Below are 21,535 nucleotides of genomic sequence, written 5' to 3'. Positions count from 1 at the left end.
TCTCCAGCAAGCTGAGGTCAAAAACAAACTTGTAATTACATCACTCATTTAAACAATGCAAAAAGAGCCAGACAGCACTGGAAGATTTAAAGATACAGACAGATCTGCCTCGACACACACCTAAGCCTCCCTCTTTCTGTCATTTCCCTCACCTTGAATTTAAAATAAATAAATAAGTAAATAAATCAATGAGCACCTCAAAGTAAGGAAAAATGTGAACATTTTATCAATCTGCCAGTACTTGGCCTATGAAAATATGAGATATTTGCTATATCAGGGCAACACTGCTGGTTGTTTTTGTTTTACTGTGGTAACTTCTCAAATGAGGTCACAGGAGGCCAAAGTACAAAACACCTTTATTAGTCACATGATTACACAGCAGCTTCCAGAAGTTATCTAGGGAAAACTATTCAGCCACTGGATCCTCTTTCCTTGGTAAATTTTAAATAGGGAATTTTTTTCCAAATAAAACCCCAACAGTGAATTGAGTAAAAGAGTATGCAAAAGTATGTCAAGTCACAAACAGGCCAAAATTATTTTCGGTCAATATAACTACTTATCAAAAATTTACCCAAAAAAGAAAGGGAGGAGATACAACTTTCCTTTCTCTTCTCTAAACAAGGTAAGAGACTCTAGCCTAGCTTTAATCAGAAAATAAACCAAACTGAGTACCTATATGTACTGTACTAGAAATAGGCCCATTCTCATCACCATAATGGGAAGGGATTTTCAAGAGCCACTGGTTGAGTTTTCTAAGCCTCTCTGACCTTCAAATACCACAGGATGCTCTTCCTATTGCCCACATGAGCACCCACAGAATGACTTAAGAGGTGTTAACTAATTATACTTTATAAACAAAGCTGAAAGAAGGTCTTGGTGTAAAGTCATAGCTTTTCCTTTTAAATATATATATACAATTAAATGAAGCATGAGAAGTTTTTGTGTGTATTTTTCTCCTTTGGATCCTAATTTTTCATTTTTTCCCTCAACACTAGAAACAACTGGTTTTAAATTTCTCTCCAACCATGTTTGGCTGAGAACTGTTACAAAATTCCAGAAGAAAAGAAAGCAACACTTTTGTGACCCGTGTGTAATCGGTCTTAGCAAGCTTATTACCTGATCAGTGGGGATCTTTGTTTCCATAGACACTGCTTCCCGAAGTCTGGCGACAGTCCCAGACAGAGGCACGGCCACACCAATCCGCATGCAGTGAGAACATTTCCCTTGATACACTACAGTGACATACAGAGGCCTGTACAGATCAAAGTCAGATATTCTTATTAGTCACTTACTTCAACTAAAATATAGAAGCAGGACAACCCTGACCTGGAATCAACAAAACTAAAGCTAACCCACACCTTTAATTGGACCTAAGTAGAACTATCAAACAACAATCAAGAACTCTTTGGAAAAGGCAATACAGCATAATAATAAAGGCAGCACAACAAAAATACAGCATATCAATACTTGGTTCTGTGCTTTGTATTTTCTTTATAACAGCGTAACTCCTAGAAATTTCAAGGAACAGTTCAAATAAAGCAGCTAATTCAAAGTGGAACGTAAGGTCTCTAGAGGCTCTAGAAGGCATTCAGCAACCTTCTCCGGCCCCAATACTATAGATGGATGACCTATACGCGGAACAGACTACAACCAGACCAACCAAAAAGACTTGCTTGCCCCATGCACCTGCTCACCCTGCAAACTCAGAAAGGCATTTATAAATTTCTATAAGGCCTTAACAATGCCTGTATTCAATTTATCACTAAGCCTATTACTTGTTTAAATATGCAAGAAGCCCCAACAGGAGCCTAGGAGGAAAAGGAACATATAGGAATATAGTCTTAATTTTATTAACTCTGTTCTTACCTTGTGTGGGGTAGTGGAATTGGCAAAGAAATGCAGAGGAAAGGATCAAAAGTGTTGCTCTGCTTCTGGCAATGAGGACATGTCAAAGAAGATCTGCAAAAATAAAAATGTAAGACACTCACATTAAGATCACCTAGAACTACATAAGCACACAACATAAGGGAAATTTTAATTTGCTCGTACCTGTACTGGGCTTGAAAAAGTTCTTGTACGAAAGTGCTACAGACAGGAAAAGATGGTCCCTCGGGCATCATATCAGTCTCTGATGGTGGCTAAAAAAAAATAAAGTACAATTTCACAGACTAAAAGTGCCAGCTCTTGATTAAAGATGAGCCTAAAAATGTCACAGATGTCCTTGACCTCCTTTCCAAGATCTGCATCAGATCCAGATGTTTCAGGGAAAGACATCTGCTAAAGGGACCAGAACACAGATGCCGGGGTGTGGATCACATGGACTCATCGCCTCACAGGCTCTCCCAGACACAGTGCTTATCCGTCTCTCCACCCCATCCAGGCAGTCGGGCAGTCCTTCCCCAGAGCGCTCCAATCCCCCTCCAACTCTCAAAGGGCCCCCTCCAACCTCTTCCAGGAAGTAATCCCAACTATTCAGAAGTGCCCATTCCTCCCCTGCCTAAAGAGAATGTTTTGTCTGGCAAGTATTACCTCTGCTGCTTATCTGGGCCTAATATTTCTACTTCACATTTTACTTAACCTTTTCATGTCCCTCCCCCTTACAGTTACTGAGCATCAGCTACCACGTGCAGAGAGCAATGCAAAGGGCATTAAGATACAAAGATAATGAGACACAGTGCCTGCCCTTGAGTACGTCTCAATCTGGTGGGAAAGTCAGCCGCAAGCATATAGTCATATGAGAGTACAGAATGTTCAGGCACAAAGGACCCTGAATCAGAATACTTCAACAACTTACCAAAACTAGAAATTTAAAACTTGAGGTATATACAATGTTCACTGCAGCACTATTTACAATCGCCAGGACATGGAAGCAACCTAAATGTCCATCGACAGATGAATGGATACAGAAGATGTGGCACATATACACAATGGAATATTACTCAGCCATAAAGAGGAACAAAATTGAGTTATTTGTAAAGAGATGGATGGACCTAGAGTGTCATACAGAGTGAAGTAAGTCAGAAAGAGAAAAACAACTACCGTATGCTAACAAATATATATGGAATCTAAAAAAGTGGTACTGATGAACCTAGTGGCAGGGCAGGAATAAAGATGCAGACATAGAGAACGGATTTGAGGACACGGGGGTGGGGGGAAGGGGAAGCTGGGACGAAGTAAGAGAGTAGCACTGACATATATACACTACCAAATGTAAAATAGATAGCTAGTGGGAAGCTGCCGCATAGCACAGGGAGATCAGCTCAGTGCTTTGTGACCACCTAGAGAGGTGGGATGGGGAGGGTGGGAGGGAGGCTCAAGAAGGAGGGGATATGGGGGTATATGTATACGTATGGCTGATTCACTTTGTTGTACAGCAGAAACTAACACAACATTGTAAAGCAATTATACTCCAATAAAGATATAAAAATAAATAAATAAAATAAAATAAAATTTGAGGTACAGAAAAGAATTATCAAAAATTTTTAAAGCTGTGAGAGGAGAACACTTTATTTGCATTATATAAATCATTTTACCCATCATACTAAGATTACATAAATAAAAACTGAGAATGAATCACTTTTTCTCAGTAAGTATATTCTAAGGGTTCAGTTCCTACACTCAAATCGAATCCTAACAGCAGAGACATCAATACATTTCCTTTTTGATTGTGTATTCACATTCCAATGATCTACAGACTATGTCTCATTGGAATAGAAAGCAAATTTCTGCTTTAAAAACAGTTTAGCGAGATGGAATCCCTTAATGTCAGTCTAAAGGTAGTCATACATGCAAATGTGTCCCCTCTCATGAGAGTGTAAGCTCCTACCTGACACTGCCAGCACAGTGGTAAACAGAGGAAATAGTCCCTAAGTATCCATGAATTTTATACTCACCCAGAGCTTAGTCAATTTTACTATATTAACTAACTGCAAACTGCAACAACTCCTCAGAGGAGGTTTGGAAGAAGAACCTATACTCACTCCTCACTAGTTCACCGGTTCACCGGTGGCCTGTGCTGAAGCCACCCACTGCTCCCTGACTGCCCTGAGGGCGCGCCCTTACCTTCAGAGGAGGCTGGCCACTCTGCTTCACAGCATGATTGAGGTCTTCATGAACTCGGTCCAAAAGCCACAGCAGAAACTCCTGGGCATCATGCTGGGAATTCCCTCGATATTGCAGTGCATTCTTTGACACAATACTCTACACAGGTAAATAAATCAGCATGAAGAGTTGTGAGTTCCTGGCTTTAAACATAAACTATTCATAATCCCAAAGAGGAACGCAAGATCTCAAGGGTGTTAGAGAATACTTCCTGGAAAGACAGCAAATATGAAAACAGATGCTCAATGTAAAAACCTCACCCATGTACCAAAAACTTTTAAATGCACCTACCCAACAATCCTACTTTTAGGAATATATGTAAAGGAAACCATCAACACAGCATGCCAAGACTTCTAAGATATTCATTCACTAATAGCAAAAAACTGGTAATAACTTGAACATCTTAAAAATGAGAATTGTTATAAATATCAAATCATTATGTTGTTAACCTGAAACTAATGTTATATGTCAATTATACCTCAATTTTTTAAAAAGTAAAAGAAAAAAAATGAGAATTGGTTAAATAAGTATCACAGTATTTGATTATAAACCAAAGTATAAAATAACCAAGTCTATGTAAGGTAAATGACTGAGTGAATAAATAAGTGGGAAGAGATAAATCTTCCTTAAAGAAGAATTCTGAATAATTTATGTCAATAATCCAGGAGTTGGATCTTAACCCCCCCAACCCCGCCCCACAACCTTGAATATAGACTGTGACAGTGACTTGCTTCCAAACTAGAGTATGCAAAGAGGGGTGGCCATGAATGGCTGTAGGTGAACTGGTTAATTAAAATTAAGATTATGGGCTCTGGAGCATATAGCCTGAATTCAGATCTCTCTGTCCTACCACTACTTGTGAGGCCTGGCCTACTCTGCTCCAAAGTAAAAAGGATAATAATGGTTTAGTGTGATGGTCAAGTGAGAATGCATATAAAATATTTCACATGTAAATGATATATAATAAGCACTCAAATTTTAGCTATGAATATTGGATTTGGAAGTAGGGAGAAAGGAGGGGAGACAACTGCACAAAGAGAGAGCAGTTAGGAGACAAATGAAACCATCAGGCAAGAAACAATAAGGGTCTAAACTAAGTCCGTGAGGGCAAATTTGAGAGAGATTTCAAAATTGGGGCAGTAGAATCAATAGGATTTGTGACCTAATGAATGTGGAAAGTGAGGATGGAGGCATTAATGTCATTCAGGTGTCTTATCTGGATGATGGGCCACTGGTGGTTCCCTTCATCAAGACAAAATAAAAAAGGAAGAAGTCTGGAAAAGAGGATGATGAGTTCCCATTAGAATCCACTATCTCTGAAGTTCTGTGGAACCTCCAAATGGAAGTACCTGGCAAACAACTAAAAAAAAAAAAACAGATCTGGCACTCAGCAGAAGAGTCTGCGCTCAGGACAAAGGTTTGGGGGTCAACAGATGGGTGGCACTTGAAATCACGAGTATGGCTAAGACTGCCCAGACAAGATCATGAGAGATCAAGCCAGAGGACAGAATCCAGAGGACTTCTATATTTAGGGGGCCCTAAAAGAAGACTAAGAAAAGGCCATCAAAGATGTGGCAAGAATCAAGAGAAGAGAGCTACGAAGGAGAGAGTGAGCAACTGTATTAAAAGTGAAGAATGACAAAGTAAGCCAAAGAACTAATAACTGTCCATTGTATTTTCCAATTAATGATAACAGAGATGAAAAGAAGGGGTACATTTTTAATTATGAAGAAGAACCATCACAACATGATGATCAATTAGATGTGAATAACAAAAAGATGATCTACAAAATTCGAAGTTAAGGAGGAAAAAATCAAAGCAATGCAAATGAGAATATACAAGTGTCACTGGCAAAACTCACTAACTGAACAAAGTGCACAAGGGAGAGAAAGGACCCTGGTAACAAACAAGATTTCAAGTGACTTGAAGGATACCACTTGGGTGCCACCTCAGAAACAGGTACACAAAAGGCGGAGTGAGTGTGGGGAAAAGTCTTCACTACACTACAGAACTTACCCCAGAGGTCAGACGCCACCCACATCACCAAATCTAATTTCTTCTTTCTCAGTCTTCACCTTTTTCATTCTCCCTGTAGCATTTTATATACTTGACATCTTACTCCATCTTGAAAAGGTTTGGCTTGCAGCCATGATTATGTTCTCATTTAGGAGAACAAAAACTAAAGCCACTGGCATGAAGAGCAAAAGAAAGTGAGCTACAGAAGACAGAGACCTCCTAGCAAAGAAAAATGAATCAGTAAAAAAAAAACATCAGCAGCACTAGCAGGTAAACCTGTGGCTGATTCAGGATGGAAGAGAAAGAGATGACTGGTGACACTATATTGAGTGATATAAAGAAGAAATCGGGGATGACACCAAGGTTTTTAGTTTCGGACTTCGGTGCATAACGAAATCGGGAACTGAGGAAGAGACTGGGGACTGCAGAGCTTTGAACATGTTGAGTTTGAGGTACCTACAGGATCTCAAGTGAGGTTAGATCTGGTGCTCAGGAAAGAGATCTGAGCTGGAAAGTTAAATCAGAGCACATACACCTATCATATGAGCATAGAGGAAATAGGGAACATTTAATGAGAAAAGGAGGCAGCTGGGGCGGAATCTTATAGAAGGGACAAGTCACAGAAAAGAAGCCCAAGAAGAATATAAGAGGTAGCAGCCAGAAGAGAGCGGCATCACACAAGCTGACGGAGAAGAAACCTCCAAGGAGATGGAAACGACGTAAACCACCACAGAAAAGTCAAGTAAGACAAGCACAGAGATGGGTCCTTTGGAATTGCAAATTAAGAGATTGACTGCCTGTGCAATTTCAGTGACACTGATCAGAGAGACTAAAGGAGAAGAAAAGGTACTGACACTGAATGGTTACAAGAAGACCACTCTTCACATACAAGAAGCTTGGTTATAAAAGGCAGGAAGAAAGATGCCGTAACTCTCTGGAAGGGGCACCTACAGGACAGAGGGACTTAGTGCTGAGGGAAGAAGCTAACAGAAAGGAGATACTTGAAGAAAGAGGATTCTTCCATAAGGGGAGAAGGAAGGATTCAGAAAAGAGGTAGAGGAACTATCTTAAACAGGAGGTAAGAGAGAAGAGAAGGAGGTAAGGATAGTTATGGATTCAGAGAAGTTATAGACAGGAAGGCAGGGAAGCTTTGTTTGTTTTGTGGAGGAAGCAGAGGCCAATTGCCAAGAGGAAGTTTTAGGTTCAGCAAGGGTAAAGACAAATCTCATGGCATATAGTTGGGGCACACAAAATGCTAGAAGCATAACAAGCTTCTGTTCAGGACCCTCTCCCTTATTTACTCCCAACGGGGAGGGAGAGGTAGTTCTCAGTATATGTATCCTAAGAAACAAATTAGCTGAAATCAAACGCTTCTTTTTGTGTCAAAGCAGATATTTTATGCACGGTGGCCACCAGAGTGGAGACAACATTCAGTTCTTTATCAGGATTGCATTAAATCTGATTCATGCTTCCTGCCACTATCACGTCAACTCATCCAGCATTTATCCTCCAATCACTCTGTAAAAGGTGCTGTGCTGAAGCTGCTCAACAAGATTTTTGTTGGGCACGACTAAACAAGCAACAGGACTTCTACAACCCTCTGTAACTACGGCCAAAACTGCTCTGGGTCAACCCCGCCCTAAATCACTATATCTCAAACTAAATGAAATTTTAAAGGAAACCTCACTGAACATACACAACACAAAGGCTCCTTTTTCCCTACACAACGGTGACTTCTTCCCACTGCAGAGACCCAAGGGACTATTTATTTTACTTCTTCCCCAGAGAAACCATAACACAGAATAACCTCGTAACCATCCTTTAGCGTGTGTTACAGAAGGAAGAAACATAGTAGGAGTCAAGAAACCTGGGCTCCGTCTTCCCTGGTGGCGCCGTGGTTGGGAGTCTGCCTGCCGATGCAGGGGACGCAGGTTCGTGCCCCGGTCCGGGAAGATCCCACATGCCGCGGAGCAGCTGGGCCCGTGAACCATGGCCACTGGGCCTGCGCGTCTGGAGCCTGTGCTCCACAATGGGAGAGGCCACAACAGTGAGAGGCCCGCGTACCGCAAAAAAAAAAAGAAACCTGGGCTCAAGCATGGCTCTGCCACACACGGATGGTTATCTTAGGTAACTCACCAAACCTGATTCCTGGTCATACAATGAAGCAGTTGAACTGGACCACCACAGAGACCCTGGCATCCCATATCTTCACCCAAGCTCTGCCCCTAGAGTCCCAGCAAGTGATTTGGTTTTTCTTTTGGGCCATATCTGACACTGCTTTGGTTTGTCTTTTATGATTTTTTCTTCCTAATAAATCTTGGTTTATTTGATGTCCTAAAATTAATACTTCCGTATTTTTGCAGTTTTTTAAAAAGTTGATTATCACTAGAATATGTCATCTGTAAATATAAGCATTGCTACAATGTGAGAAACCATTTGAAATTAAATTTGACACTTCTATGAAAAATAGAGAAGAACCTTCTTAAAATTAACCTTACACATCTGTGTCTATTTTATAGAATTTGGGTATGATTCTGGTTTGTAAAAACATTAAACTGAATCTGTTGCTTTAAATCCTTTACATCCTATTACAAATAAATGTAACCATCATTCTAATTTTCCATTCAGGATGATCCCTAACATCTAGTTACTATAAAGTAAAAGTCTAACACATTTGTAGGGCCTTCAAGCCTCATAAAATTTCTTCTTACCCTTCAAATAAAACCTTAAGGACTAGAACTACAGAGAACTTTTTTTTCCCTTAAAGGGGAAAAAAAATGAGTTGGAAGCATGGTCCAGAAAAGGAAAAGAATGAAATCTATCCAACTGGAGCTATAAAACTAGACATGAGGTTCTTTCTTTCCACAGAGCCCTAGTACAGAAGCAGCAGAATCCTGGGCTCCAGCAAAAAGACAGTAATTGGTTCAAGACATCATTTACCTGACTCCAAGAAGATGACAAAGTAATGGCTATTGGTGATTGCCTCCCATGGGGAATGGACATGGCAGTACCGGTCTGACACGACTGATCAGGAGTTGGCTTACTCTTTTGGGGAAAAGGTGGCTTGCCAAAACTCATCAAACCAAATCATCACTCACTTTCCTTGATTCTATGCCAGAAGGAACATAGAATTTATTTTCAGTGATTCTGGGAAAGAACAGAAGAACTTGGGAGGACAATATATTTACATCTTAAGAGAAAGATGAAGTGTTAAAAAAAAACAAAAAAAAACAGCTGGGTTCATAGATGGTATCTAAAAGTGAAACTTGGTTTCTGGACTGTGCTGGAAAGAACAGAATGATAAGCACTTGTCTTGAGAAAAGCTTCATCTCTTGTATTTGACTTTCTGGACACCTAAGCTGATGAAGAATAATTAACTAAAAACATCGTGGATGAAATTGGTACAAATGGATGAACACTGTAAAACCAGATATGACCCATAAAAAACAGTCATAAAGTGTCCATACAACAGAATTCCATGCCAGGGTACAGAACACAGCCACACTCAACGGGGTTCTCTGTGACCTTCATTCAGCCTTTCCTCCTTTTATTGTCACCTCTGGTGGGGAGGTCTGTTCACATAATAGTACATATGAGGCAGAGAGGCCCTCAGTACTAGCCAGCCATGGCAACTATGGGCCCTTGAAAGAGACCGTAAGGCCTCCAGACTTTCGCACACTTTCCCTACGCCTGGAATGCCCTCCACTCCCATCTCCCAAATGCACTGCCCCCGCCTCCTTCCTCAGCAAGATGGAGCTGGGACCCTGGTGGGAGAGGAGAAAGACAGAAGAGGAAGGAAGCAATGGGAAAGGAGTTTCCTTCCAGGATGGAAAGACAACTCGGGAAGAATAGTAGAGAACACCACACACAACCTGTTCATGTGTTCATGTCTGGCCACAGGGAAAAGTGAGTTATTCTGATACAGAGCTCCTTGATCCTTCCAGACAGAGACATGAACAAAGGTTACCTCAAGTACAGGTGTCCCTTATATCCAAGTTCTCAAGATCCAAACTCAGGAACTAAAACAGATTTGGACAACAACGGATATTTGCAGTTATAAGATTAGTTTTCAGTATTAAACAAAACTTATATATACCACAAAGACTTGGTGGCAGGGACTCACTGCTGAAATAAAATATAGGAAAGGGTATATTCTTTTATAAAAGAAAAAACTGTAAAAAAAAGGATTGAAAAATGGCTATTGCATTTCAAGAAATTATAGCTGAGGGTGGAAGTATGGTCAAGAGCATTAGAGCCAGAATAAAAGGAAGAAATATAAAGAAATATACAAGTGGTTCAGCCAGATGAACAATGAGCAAAGATTTCTCAACAGATCATAGAGCTGTATCAGCAGAAAACACAGCAGCAAGAGAAGACCTTTAAGTATTTAAACAGTGGTTGGAAGTTTCTGCTAGAAATGCAACAGAAACAGAAAGACTGGATTCCGAATACCTTGGTTTAAGTCTACTCTTTACTTAAGGTGTAGTTTTTCTGAGCTTCGGCTATCTTTTCTGCAAAATGGGGATGATAATACTTTTCTAAATTTATCATTGTGAGGCTTTAATGAGATCATAAAAGCATTTTAAACTCTAAACACCTGCCGTTATGTAAGTTTCAAAAGTCAAGTAAAAAGCAAGGAATTACCCTATGGTATAGTATAATCCTGGAAAACACCAGAGAAAAAGAGAAGGAAGTATCTAAAGCATTGGCTCTTGACCCTTGGCTGCACATTAGAACCACCTGGGGAAATTTTTTTTTTTTTAATAAAAACCATGCACGGCAGCAGCCCAGAGATGCTGATTTAATTAGGTCTATGGTGGGACCTGATCATCACTAGTTTTTTGTCAAATGTGATTTTCTTTTTTCACAATTCTATTTCTAATGTGAAGCTGCGACTGAGAAAGAGCATGCTACACCGGAAAAACTCTGAAGTTTCAGTTCCAAAAGCATTAAAACTTATGGGAGGCTCTTTTGTCCTAACTGTATTATATCAGTTATTACATTTTATTCAAATCACCAGAATATATAATCTTACATCTGTCTCCACCACTAGACAGTGATCAGGAATGTCTTATTCAATATTATTTCCCCCAAGCCTAGTGAATAAAATACTTGACACAAAGAATAACAATAAGTTAATATTTGAGTGCCTGTAATGTATCAGGCTTTATACTAATTGTTTATAGGTGTTATTTCCTATAAAATGAATCCCCAGAAATTCCCTAGGCTGTTAAGTATTAACATCACTATTTACAGATAAAAAACCTTGGGCTCAGTATAGTGAAGTAACTTGTCTATAGTTACCTCTATTCTTCAACCTCATCTGATTAAAACGGCCTTAAAATATTTTTGCCCATAATCATTTCATTCAATAAATGATTTTTTCCCTTCGAGAACTCAGGATCCTGTTGGGCTTGAGGTTCTTCATTCTGGACGCCATTCTCAATGCAGACACAAAACATGTGTTGGAGACTGAACTACAGCTGCACCAAGCCTGAGGCTTCTGGGAGTTTATTTGCTTTTAAATAAATCCTCGTTAATCAGTTTTGTTATAATTTGCATTTTTTCCTATGACTGAAACATGGCCCAGAAAGAAAAATGCAGTTTATCTAATTGAAATGTTATTATTCGAGAAATAAGGAGGAATTCAGACTATGTCAGAAAATCAAGGTGCAGCATGTGAAGAACTATAACCTGCCTGAGTGTCCCAGGATGCTAGAGAAAGGAAACCAGAGAGAGTCGACCACCATCCCTCGGAAAGCTGCATCTGTCTCTCATCAACAAATGTAAAGGGGAGTGTTCACCTTATAATGGTCAAGCTGTTCTGCTGGTGGAGATGATTCTGATGCCGTCCGTCCCTCCCAGAGCACTCTAACAGGCCAAGCCTAGCCAACTCCAAAGTCAGCTTGGGTCACCAAAATGTGTTTATGTATACAATCAAGTAACTCAAGAGTGTCTTCTTTTTAGTCTCCTTGACATTTTCCTACACAATCTAAGATTCTTCCCAACTGTAGTAAAATAATGCTTTTTAAAAGCTTTTTTTTTTTTAAAAATGGGGAATTTTGGCTAACTACCAACACAATCAAAAAAGCAAACACCCAGCCCTGATGTGACTAAAAGGTCATCATACAGGAAGTGTAATAATCTTCAGCAGTTAAAACTCGAAACAGAAAAACTGGAAAAGCCATCTAAATATCTAAGAAATTATTATATATTCCTACCATGGAACATTACAAATGTTTGAGAGTTTTAGAAAATTCAAAGAAATAAATACATAATAAAATTAAGTGGAAAGAAGATAACAAAACTACGTATGAACTTGATTTCAAACTTTTAAAAAACATTTTAAAAGACCTTTTTGTTTTTTATCCCTGTAAATATACACCAAAACATTAACAGTCATTATCTTAAAGTAGCATATTTTGGGTGAGTTTTCTTTTTCTTCTTTACACATTTCAGTATTTTCCACGTTTTCTACAATGAATTTGTTGATAATGATAACCAAGTGGTACGTAAGGGTGATCTTATGATAGCACACCCTAGTATTTCTGACCAAGGAACCCAAATCTTATGCAAAGAAAACAGGGCTGACAAAAACAAACAAAAACAGACCTTATTTCTAGCTGAAGTTTGGGCCCCAAATCCCCGAGAGTCAGGATGCACTATGCTAAGAATTTTTTTCTCTGCTAGACAGACCTAGGGAGCCTTAAATCAAAGTCTTCTGCCTATATTACTCCTAAACCCAAAGCCCAAATCAATCTTTGGATCTTACCAACTGGGGGAAACAGCAGCCAGCATCAAAGAAAAATTAGGGAAAGAGAAAGAAAAGAATTTATGCCTATAGCCACCCATTAGGGGCCTTTTTAAAAGGCCTCCCTGGCTTGCCGGGTGGGAGGTGAAAGCTTAACCCTAGTAAGAGAAAAAAAGAATAGCAGCATCAGCTTCTTGATCAAGTGGAGGGAAGAAGAGGGGGAACGTGGGCTTGGCTTGTGAACTCAGCACATGGCTCTGCTCACCAGCACAGGGGCCAATGATGTTCCTGGCTGAGTGTCATTCCTCTCTGGGGTGGAAGGAAAGGGACCTACACGTCATCGGAGGTGAAAGAGGGTGGGAAAGACGAGGAGTGGGGTAGGCATGAAGCCTTGAACTACTCCAAGGCCAAACGTGCATTTACTTCTTCCATAATCAGTGTGTTTACGTTCACTGGCAAAGTATACATCCTCTTGATTTTGAATATATTGGAATTTGATGATAAACAGATCTAAAATGTTTTTGACCAAAAAGACAATTTTATAAAGGGATTCAAAGTATTCTGGAAATAATCTTGCTTTGAATCAATATTCTGTTATTGCATTTTGATAACTAAAGCATCAATTAGTAGTAATCAAGAGATGTTATTCATAAGCAGATAGAGATACAGCAAGTTTCTCTATAAATTATGCATTCATATTGCCATAAACCCAGAGCATTCCAAATAAATTTTAACTGGCTAAAGAAGCATTCAAGTCATGGGCCTGCTCATGGGCCTCACTCTTCTCCACACCCAGCACTGTGCATGTTTGATAGTTAAGCCAAGCAGACTAGTAAACTGCACACAGGTGTAGTCTCCCAATCAGTCCTGGCCTCCACCAGTTCTTTCGACCCTCACCACAAGAATCAGGTAGCAGGGACTTCCCCGGTGGCACAGTGGTTAGGAATCCGCCTATCAACACAGGGGACATGGGTTTGAGCCCTGGCCTAAGAAAATCCCACATGCCACAGAGCAACTAAGCCCATGTGCCACAACTACTGAGCCTGCACTCTAGAGCCTGCGAGCCACAACTACTGAGCCCGCGTGCCACAACTACTGAAGCCTGCGTGCCTAGAGCCTGAGCTCCACAAGAGAAGTCACCACTATGAGAAGCCTGCACACCACAACGAAGAGAGTAGCCCCCATTCATCGCAACTAGAGAAAGCCCGTGCCCAGCAACGAAGACCCAATGCAGCCCAAAAAAATCAATTCTTTTTTAATTGAAAAAAAAAGAATCAGGTAGCAGACAACTAGCACAGGTGCAAGCCTCCAGCTTATCCTGGCTCCAGGCTTTTCCTAGCAAAGTGCAACTTAGAACCTTCCCAGTCTAGACCTGGTCTGACTGCCCCAATCTCAGCCAATGTTAGTTGGTACAGGTCTTGTTCATCTGCCTGTAGAATGTGAAAGCTAACTGGAAGGGTATGTGTGAAAACACAGAGAGCAAACAAGAGAAATCTGTGAAATCAAAACAGAGTAATTCCCTAAATTATCGAAATGTTACTCTCATATAGATATCCTCCCACTTTAAAGAACAGATGAAGCTGTCCTACCTCACTGTCAACAAAAAAATGCAAATAAAACAATAAAATGCTCTTTTCCATTTATCAACTTAAGGGTTTCTTTTTTGCAACAGTGGGGTATGACAGACATTCTTACACTGCTAATGGCACAACCCTTCTGTAAAATAAACTAACAATATGATTTAAGAACCTTCAAAATAGATAAACAATGACCAAGGAATTTCACTTCTAAATATCCAAAAGATATAGTCAAAATGAAAGATTTATGTAAAAAATATGTTCACTGCAACCAGAAACCAACCAAAAAAAGGTTTACAGTACCTTCATACAGTGATCTAAAGAGTTTTTGTGAAAAACATGACTAATACAATATGAAAAGACAATCACATAATGCAAAACTGTATACACAGTTTGATCCCAATTATGTTAAAGCATACACAAAAAGGAAAAAATACATTTTCAATTTTCCTCATTCAACTTTTACATATTTTCCAAGTTTTCTACAATATTTTACATATTACTCTTATCCAAATAGATGTTACTCATAATGAATTTTGACAAAAGAAACCAGACACAAAAGATTCCTTACTGCAAATAAAAACCACAATGAGATACCACTCCACACCCACTAAGATGGCTATAACAGAAGACAGACAATAACAACTGCTGACAAGGATGGAAAGAAACTGGAACCCTCACACACAGCTGGTGGAAAAGGAAAACGGTGCAGCCGCTATGGAAAACTGTTGGACAGTTGCTCAAAAAGTTAAACATGGAGTCACCATATGACCCTACAATTTTACTCCTAGGTATACACCCAAGAGAAATAAAAACATATTTCCACACAAAAATTTGTAGATGAATGTTTACAGCAGCATTACTCATAACAGCCAAAAAGCAGAGACAATCCAAATGTCAATCAACAAATGAATGGATAAACAAAATATGGTATATTCATATAATGGAATATTTTTCAGCCATAAAGGGGAATGATACATGGTATGACATGATGAGCCTTGAAAAACATCATGCTAAGTGAAAGAAGCCAAATGCAAAAGGCCACGTGTTGTATGATTCCATTTACATGAAATGTTCAGAATAGGAAAACCTACAGAAACAGGAAGTAAATTAATGGACATCTGGCACTGGGAGGTTGGGGGCAATGAACAATGACTGCTAATGGATATGGGGCTTCTTTGGGGATAATAAAAATGTCTAAAATTGTGATGATGGAGGCACAACTCTGTGAATATACTAAAAACCACTGAATCACACACTTTAAATGTGTGAAGTATATGGTATGTAAATTGTATCCCAATAAAGCTCTCTTTAAAAAGAACATATACTTTTACTTCATTCATAATAAAACTCAAAACCAAGCAAAACGAATCAATGGTGTTAGAAGCCAGGCAAGTGGTTACCTTCGGGTAGAAGGGAGAGGGTAGGGTTTGGGAGGGGGCAAAAGAGGAAGCTTCTGAAGTGCTAATGACAACCCATTTCTTGATCTGGGTGATATAATATCACATTAGGATTTAGTATTCATTGAGCTGTACACTAATGATGTTATGCATTTTTCTGTATGTAGGCCATACTTTATTTTGAAGCTCTTAAAAATTGACCTCAAAAAGGAAAACCCTAAAGTTTCTTAATTTAGCCAGACTCTCAGGCCCTAACTCAGCATATTTAGTCTTATTTGAGCCAATTCTATTTATCTGGTTATTTAACTAGAAGCAGATTAGAAACTGCAAAATGCAGGAATGAGGAGGTAGGAGGTACAGGCTCCCAGGATAAAGTAAAACAGGATGAAGCAAGAGAAAACGAAGGAAGGACCTTGAGGGACGATTGTAGGGAGCAAGAAGGAGTATTACAAAAAGTAGAAATAAGAATTCAAACAATACAGCAAGCCAGGACCCTTCATTAAGTCCTACATAGTCCCACTAGCCCCAAAGAAACCTCCATAGTACAGAAGAAGAGTGCAATAGATCATGCCCATAATAAAGACTCTAAATCACCAAAGAGCGTAAAGTATGCCCGGGATTCCCTCCCTGAGAAAGCGAGTGTGTAAGATAGGCTATATCAAGCCATCTATCCAAAAAAAAACGTTAAACTTTTAAAGACTTGATATTTAAATAAATAATTATCTAGGAAATAACTTATATGAAAGACTTACTCCCTCGAAAAGCCAGATGAATGGGTTATTACTGTGTTACTCAAGAAAGATCATACAGGGGCTTCCAAAAGCAGCCATAAATAAATAAATAAACAAATAAATATTAACAAAAAAAAAGAAAGATCATACAATGACAACAAAATGGCACAGAATATATCATAGTGAGAGATACCCTCCTGGGGGACAGATGCCTCAGTGAGTCCTCTAGCACTGTTACACTGGAGATTTAAATACCACCCTTTCAAAAACAGTCTACAACTCAAGAGGTCAGCACACATGCATGAAAGGTGAGCTCAAAACAATTACAGTCACAAGGCCATACCCAGAGAAAATTTGGGGTGGAACACATTTATCTCTCTTCAGCACTTAGCTGTGGTGTAGGATCCTCCACATCTTCTTCCTACCAGGGTCCCTTTCCTATGTTCTAGGCTTACTTTCACAGGCTGGGTTGGTGGGTTTTTCCTGCTAAAGTGTTTCCACCACTTAGGTGTAAAGGAACCAGTGGTTATTCAACACCACAGTCTGTGAGGCTGACATTACCACAGGGCAATGAAAAGGAAAATAAGGAAACTGAGGCTCAGTGACCACCCCAAGATCTCAGCCATACCAGGATTCTAACTAAATTCAAAATTCATGGGTTCACAGACTTTCAAAAGCAAAGGAGCAGACCTGCACCCTGGCTGCCCCATCCTCCTCCCAGCACTATCCTCTGATGCTGACAACCTGAAGTCTGAGAGAGAATTGGGTATCACCAGGAAGTGGGTGGGGCAGTTACTACAGCCTAACCAGCTGCCTGATGTCACAACAGAGCCTCAAAGGGTAACGACCAACAGGCCTCCAACCTAGCTAACCCTTCCTCCTGCTGGATATAAGATAAAAAGCTGCCAGTGCTCCTCTTTCTCTCCTGCCTGCAGGGAAATGAGGCTACCCTCCTTCCTTCCTGTCACTATTAAAATCCTGAAATCATTAACTAGTAGCTATTTCCCATGAGCTACTGCTTTTAAAGGAGTTTGTCTTTTCTTTAGCTATCCTACTTTATCATAACTTCAGTGGAATAAAGACTCTAAAATGAGGGAGATTTACCAAGCTGTCACTGCACTGTCAAAAAGGGACTCTTATTTTAGGGTAACATTAAAGAATGTTCCAAGTTAATGTATCTTTGTAATTGCTGGGACCACCCCTGGTCAGGAAAAAGGTTCTTTCTACTATGCGTTCTTCTCCAGCTATAGAGAGCTATGGACCTCAAAGAAAAGGTTGAATCTCCTTTCCTACAGTTTAAAAACAGCCTTTCTCTGCTCCCATCGTTGCTCAAAGTAAAGCAGTTACAAAAGTGAGGTCCTGCTCATTCATTCACTCATGAACAAGCACACAAAGGACAGGACCAGATACTATGGGGAATAATGGGAATCAGAGAATTAAAGGTCTGTAGAAATGCCTCTGTTTCTTCATCTGTAAAACAGAAATAATAATATGTATATCTACCTTACAATGTTACAAGGAATACATAAAATAATCCCCTGTGCAGGGCATATGGTAAGCACTCACATATTATCTATAGGAAAAAAGCAAGACGAAGAAAATCATGTACGGATGGTGTGCTACTATTTACCTGAATAAGAGGAAGATTATGAATACATGTATTTGCTTATATTAAAACAATGAAAGAATAAATCATAAAATTTAACGAGAAAGGGAATAGCATATAGGAATCAGAGACAGAAACTAGACTTCTTTGAACAGATCTTGTTTTGTAGATTTGACTTCAGGCAAATGAATTTTATTTTTTACATAACTATGCAACAAAGCTACATTTTAAAAAACGACTCTTCAAAACCAAAAGCAAAAAGAAACAAATCAATTTAACTGTATACCACATTGGTGACAAAGCCACACTGAGAACTATTCCAAGTGACTTTAAAACATATAATATGACTATACGGTCCTAGTAGGACATATCCTATGGAGAAAAATAAATAAATGAATAAATAAATCTTAAACCTTTTTCAAATACTCATCCTGTTGGTGGTAGTATTGGATTATTCTGAGACTTATGAATGCACTGTGAGATAATGTAAATGAGAATGTACACTAGTGTTAAGAACAGGATTTTCAGCATGGAAGAAAGGAAAAACAGATGTAAGATCAATGAGGTTAAATAAAAACCCTGAAATCCTGAATGGAACTATCAATATGAATTATTGATTTATTACACCTTTAAAACAAATCACACATTTCCTAGCTCTGCCTACTTAGACACAGAGAAACCAAGTACACCCCTAATGCCCAGACTGTGGTGTCTTAGTACCATCTGCCACCAAAAGGGACTAGGGCTCCTTGAAGAAATGACTGATTCCAGATCTGGAGCAGGAAACATATAAGATGAGCCTTGAAAATCTTAACTTCCGGCATTTTGGTTTGACATCACAGACTACTAGCAGTATTGTGTCAAAAGGACTTGGTAGCCAACTTGTCCCAATGGCCAAAAAAGGGACAAGTTGGGCATAATAAGGTTAATAACTGTAATTGACTGAAACACATCAAATATGCATTTAAATCCATTAATTCATACAGTTACAACAAAAAAAACTCACTAACTACATTTGGAAATCAAGTAATTATTTTGAAATCCAGAAAATAAAGGGAAAAAAACACCACGTATTATTTTGCCTTTCTTCTCCAAATTTACTTTGGGATAACCAAACAACCGACAAGGGCGAGAGTCTCTATAGAAGTTCTCCAGCTAATAAGTGAAAAGGAATCTTAAAATTAAAACATCACCATTTTTCAACCCTTACTGAACTAATGGATCAAGGACTAACCATTGACGACTACTAACACTGCAAGAGACACGACCAGACAAGATAGGCTTCCTGATGGAAGTTTATAACACCTCCCACAAACTAGTTTTACCAAAAAAAAAAAAGAAGAAGAGGGCTTAAAAAAACCCTCAAACCTGAATCTCATTAAGCCTCTAGATCTAACTACCATTTTACAAGAAAAGCAAAGACAGAAAAACATTTTCATTGAAACTATGGGAATAAACAGACAAAATCAGACCATGGGAAGCTGCACAGCAGTGCTCTTCAAAGTATGATCCACAGGTAGGTGCCTGTTTGTGAACTTTTTTAACCAGTCCATGATGAGATAAGCATCAGTAACATTTAGAGCAAATTAACAGTAATTGTGTGTCTATTGAATCTAACCATTATTTTTAATGGGGCTGGTTTTATGCATGCCTTTTTTATTTTATTTTTCCGGAAAAGTTTAAATGCCAAGCTAAGAAATTTATACCACATTTTGTATATAAAAGAAAAAGTAAAGGCAATTTTTGAGAAGAGAAATAATGTAGTTACAGATAAGCTGTAAGACTACTCTGGCAGCAAGAAAAACTGCCAATAGGACAGAGTTGAGAAATGGGGAAGGGTACTCAGGCGGCCACAGACTTGGAATGAGCACCTTCCTCATCACCACCTTCCATTTCTGGAATACTTACCACGTGCAAGTTTCTGTACTAAACCCTTAATTATATCTTCTCCTTTAACCTCATAAAAACCATGCAAGGTTGGAGTTCTGGCTCTGCTACTAATCAAGTACTAGCACTGAAGCCCTATATCCTAATCGTTTAAATGGAATAGCAATGCTCCTTTCACAGGCTGTTGGGAAGATTAAATGAAAAAGTTGTATATGAATGTACAGTGTAAATGATCTGGTTCCAGGGACTTCCCTGGTGGTCCAATGGTTAAGAATCCACCTTTGAATGCAGGGGACACAGGCTCAATGCCTGGTCAGGGAACTAAGATCCCACATGCCACAGAGCAACTAAGCCTGCACACTCTAGAGCCCGCATGCCACAACTAGAGAGAATACCGCTCACCACAACGAAAGATCCCACATGTCACAACTAAGACCCGACGCAGCCAAATAAATTTTTTAAAAAGAAGGTTAAAAATAAATAAATGGGGCTTCCCTGGTAGCACAGTGGCCCCAGTCCGGGAGGATCCCACATGCCGCGGAGCGGCTGGGCCCATGAGCCATGGCCGCTGGGCCTGTGCTCTGCAACAAGAGAGGCCACAATAGTGAGAGGCCCGCGTACCGCAATCAATCAATCAATCAATAATCTGGCTCCACACAAATAAATGGTATTTTCATTATGATTATTATTATTTCTTAAATCTCCTGAGAATCAGACAGCTCTGCCTTGCTCTTAAAGATGAGAAGACCAAGAGTTAAAGTCAAGGAATTTAAAAAAAAACAGAAGAAGAATTTACTAAGCTGGTGATGAGCTTACAAAGGTTCCTGACAGTAGAAGCAACAAAGGCATTTCCTGACCAGTCCTATGCAATCTTCTAATGCGTGAACTGTTTGTTTGTGGACACACTGTTTGCTACCATCCAAGCTCAACAACTGGAGGGAAGAAGCAACAGATGTTGGGTGACTGGCCAATTCCTCTAGGAACTGCCACAGTCCGTGGCAGAAAACAATGATTTCTAAATAGAGAAAGATCACAATCAAATGAAAGACAAGATATCCCGATGTGCTCCACTGCAAAAATGTTGTTTGTTAAACATAAAAGGTCATTTGAGGAACAGCCAATTAACAGAGCAAACAAGAATATTTTTGAAGGAAAAAGCTGCAGAGGACAGAATTTTAAATTACTCAGTTTTCAATGATTTCTTTTCCATGACTATATATAAAAGGCTTTTTTTGTGGAAACCATGAGGTCATTGTTTTCCTGAGTCTTCACTATAGGAAACAGCTGTGGGGAACTACACAAACAGAGAACACTGCCCTATTTAGCAGCCCCTCATTGTGACAGGTGTATAGATGGGGACAGGAAAAATGCACCAAACCACACACTAATAACAAAACAAAAGTGGCAGAGTCAAACTAAAAACTTCAAGCCACACAAAGGAAGATGTAAAACACCTAACTCAGGAT

At 39.4% G+C, this 21,535-nt stretch overlaps 1 protein-coding gene across 5 annotated transcripts in view; it reads right to left on the bottom strand.

The window, feature by feature from the left end:
- Positions 1-21,535, bottom strand: part of USP31 (ubiquitin specific peptidase 31) — a 69,033-nt gene that overhangs the window by 30,956 nt on the left and 16,542 nt on the right. For all 5 annotated transcript variants that reach the window (XM_027126660.1, XM_027126661.1, XM_027126662.1 and 2 more), the window contains exons 2-5: positions 4,063-4,200; positions 2,050-2,138; positions 1,867-1,959; positions 1,117-1,252 (exon numbers count right to left, since the gene is read on the bottom strand). In XM_027126660.1, coding sequence (XP_026982461.1) covers positions 1,117-1,252; positions 1,867-1,959; positions 2,050-2,138; positions 4,063-4,200 — 456 coding nt within the window. The remainder of the gene's footprint in view (positions 1-1,116; positions 1,253-1,866; positions 1,960-2,049; positions 2,139-4,062; positions 4,201-21,535) is intronic.

Source organism: Aethalodelphis obliquidens, unplaced genomic scaffold (genome assembly GCF_003676395.1).
Source record: "Aethalodelphis obliquidens isolate GAN/ISIS:26980383/991018 unplaced genomic scaffold, ASM367639v1 scaffold30, whole genome shotgun sequence".
Classification (NCBI taxonomy): Eukaryota; Metazoa; Chordata; class Mammalia; order Artiodactyla; family Delphinidae; genus Aethalodelphis; species Aethalodelphis obliquidens.
This window is presented reverse-complemented; position numbering and strand designations above follow the sequence as displayed.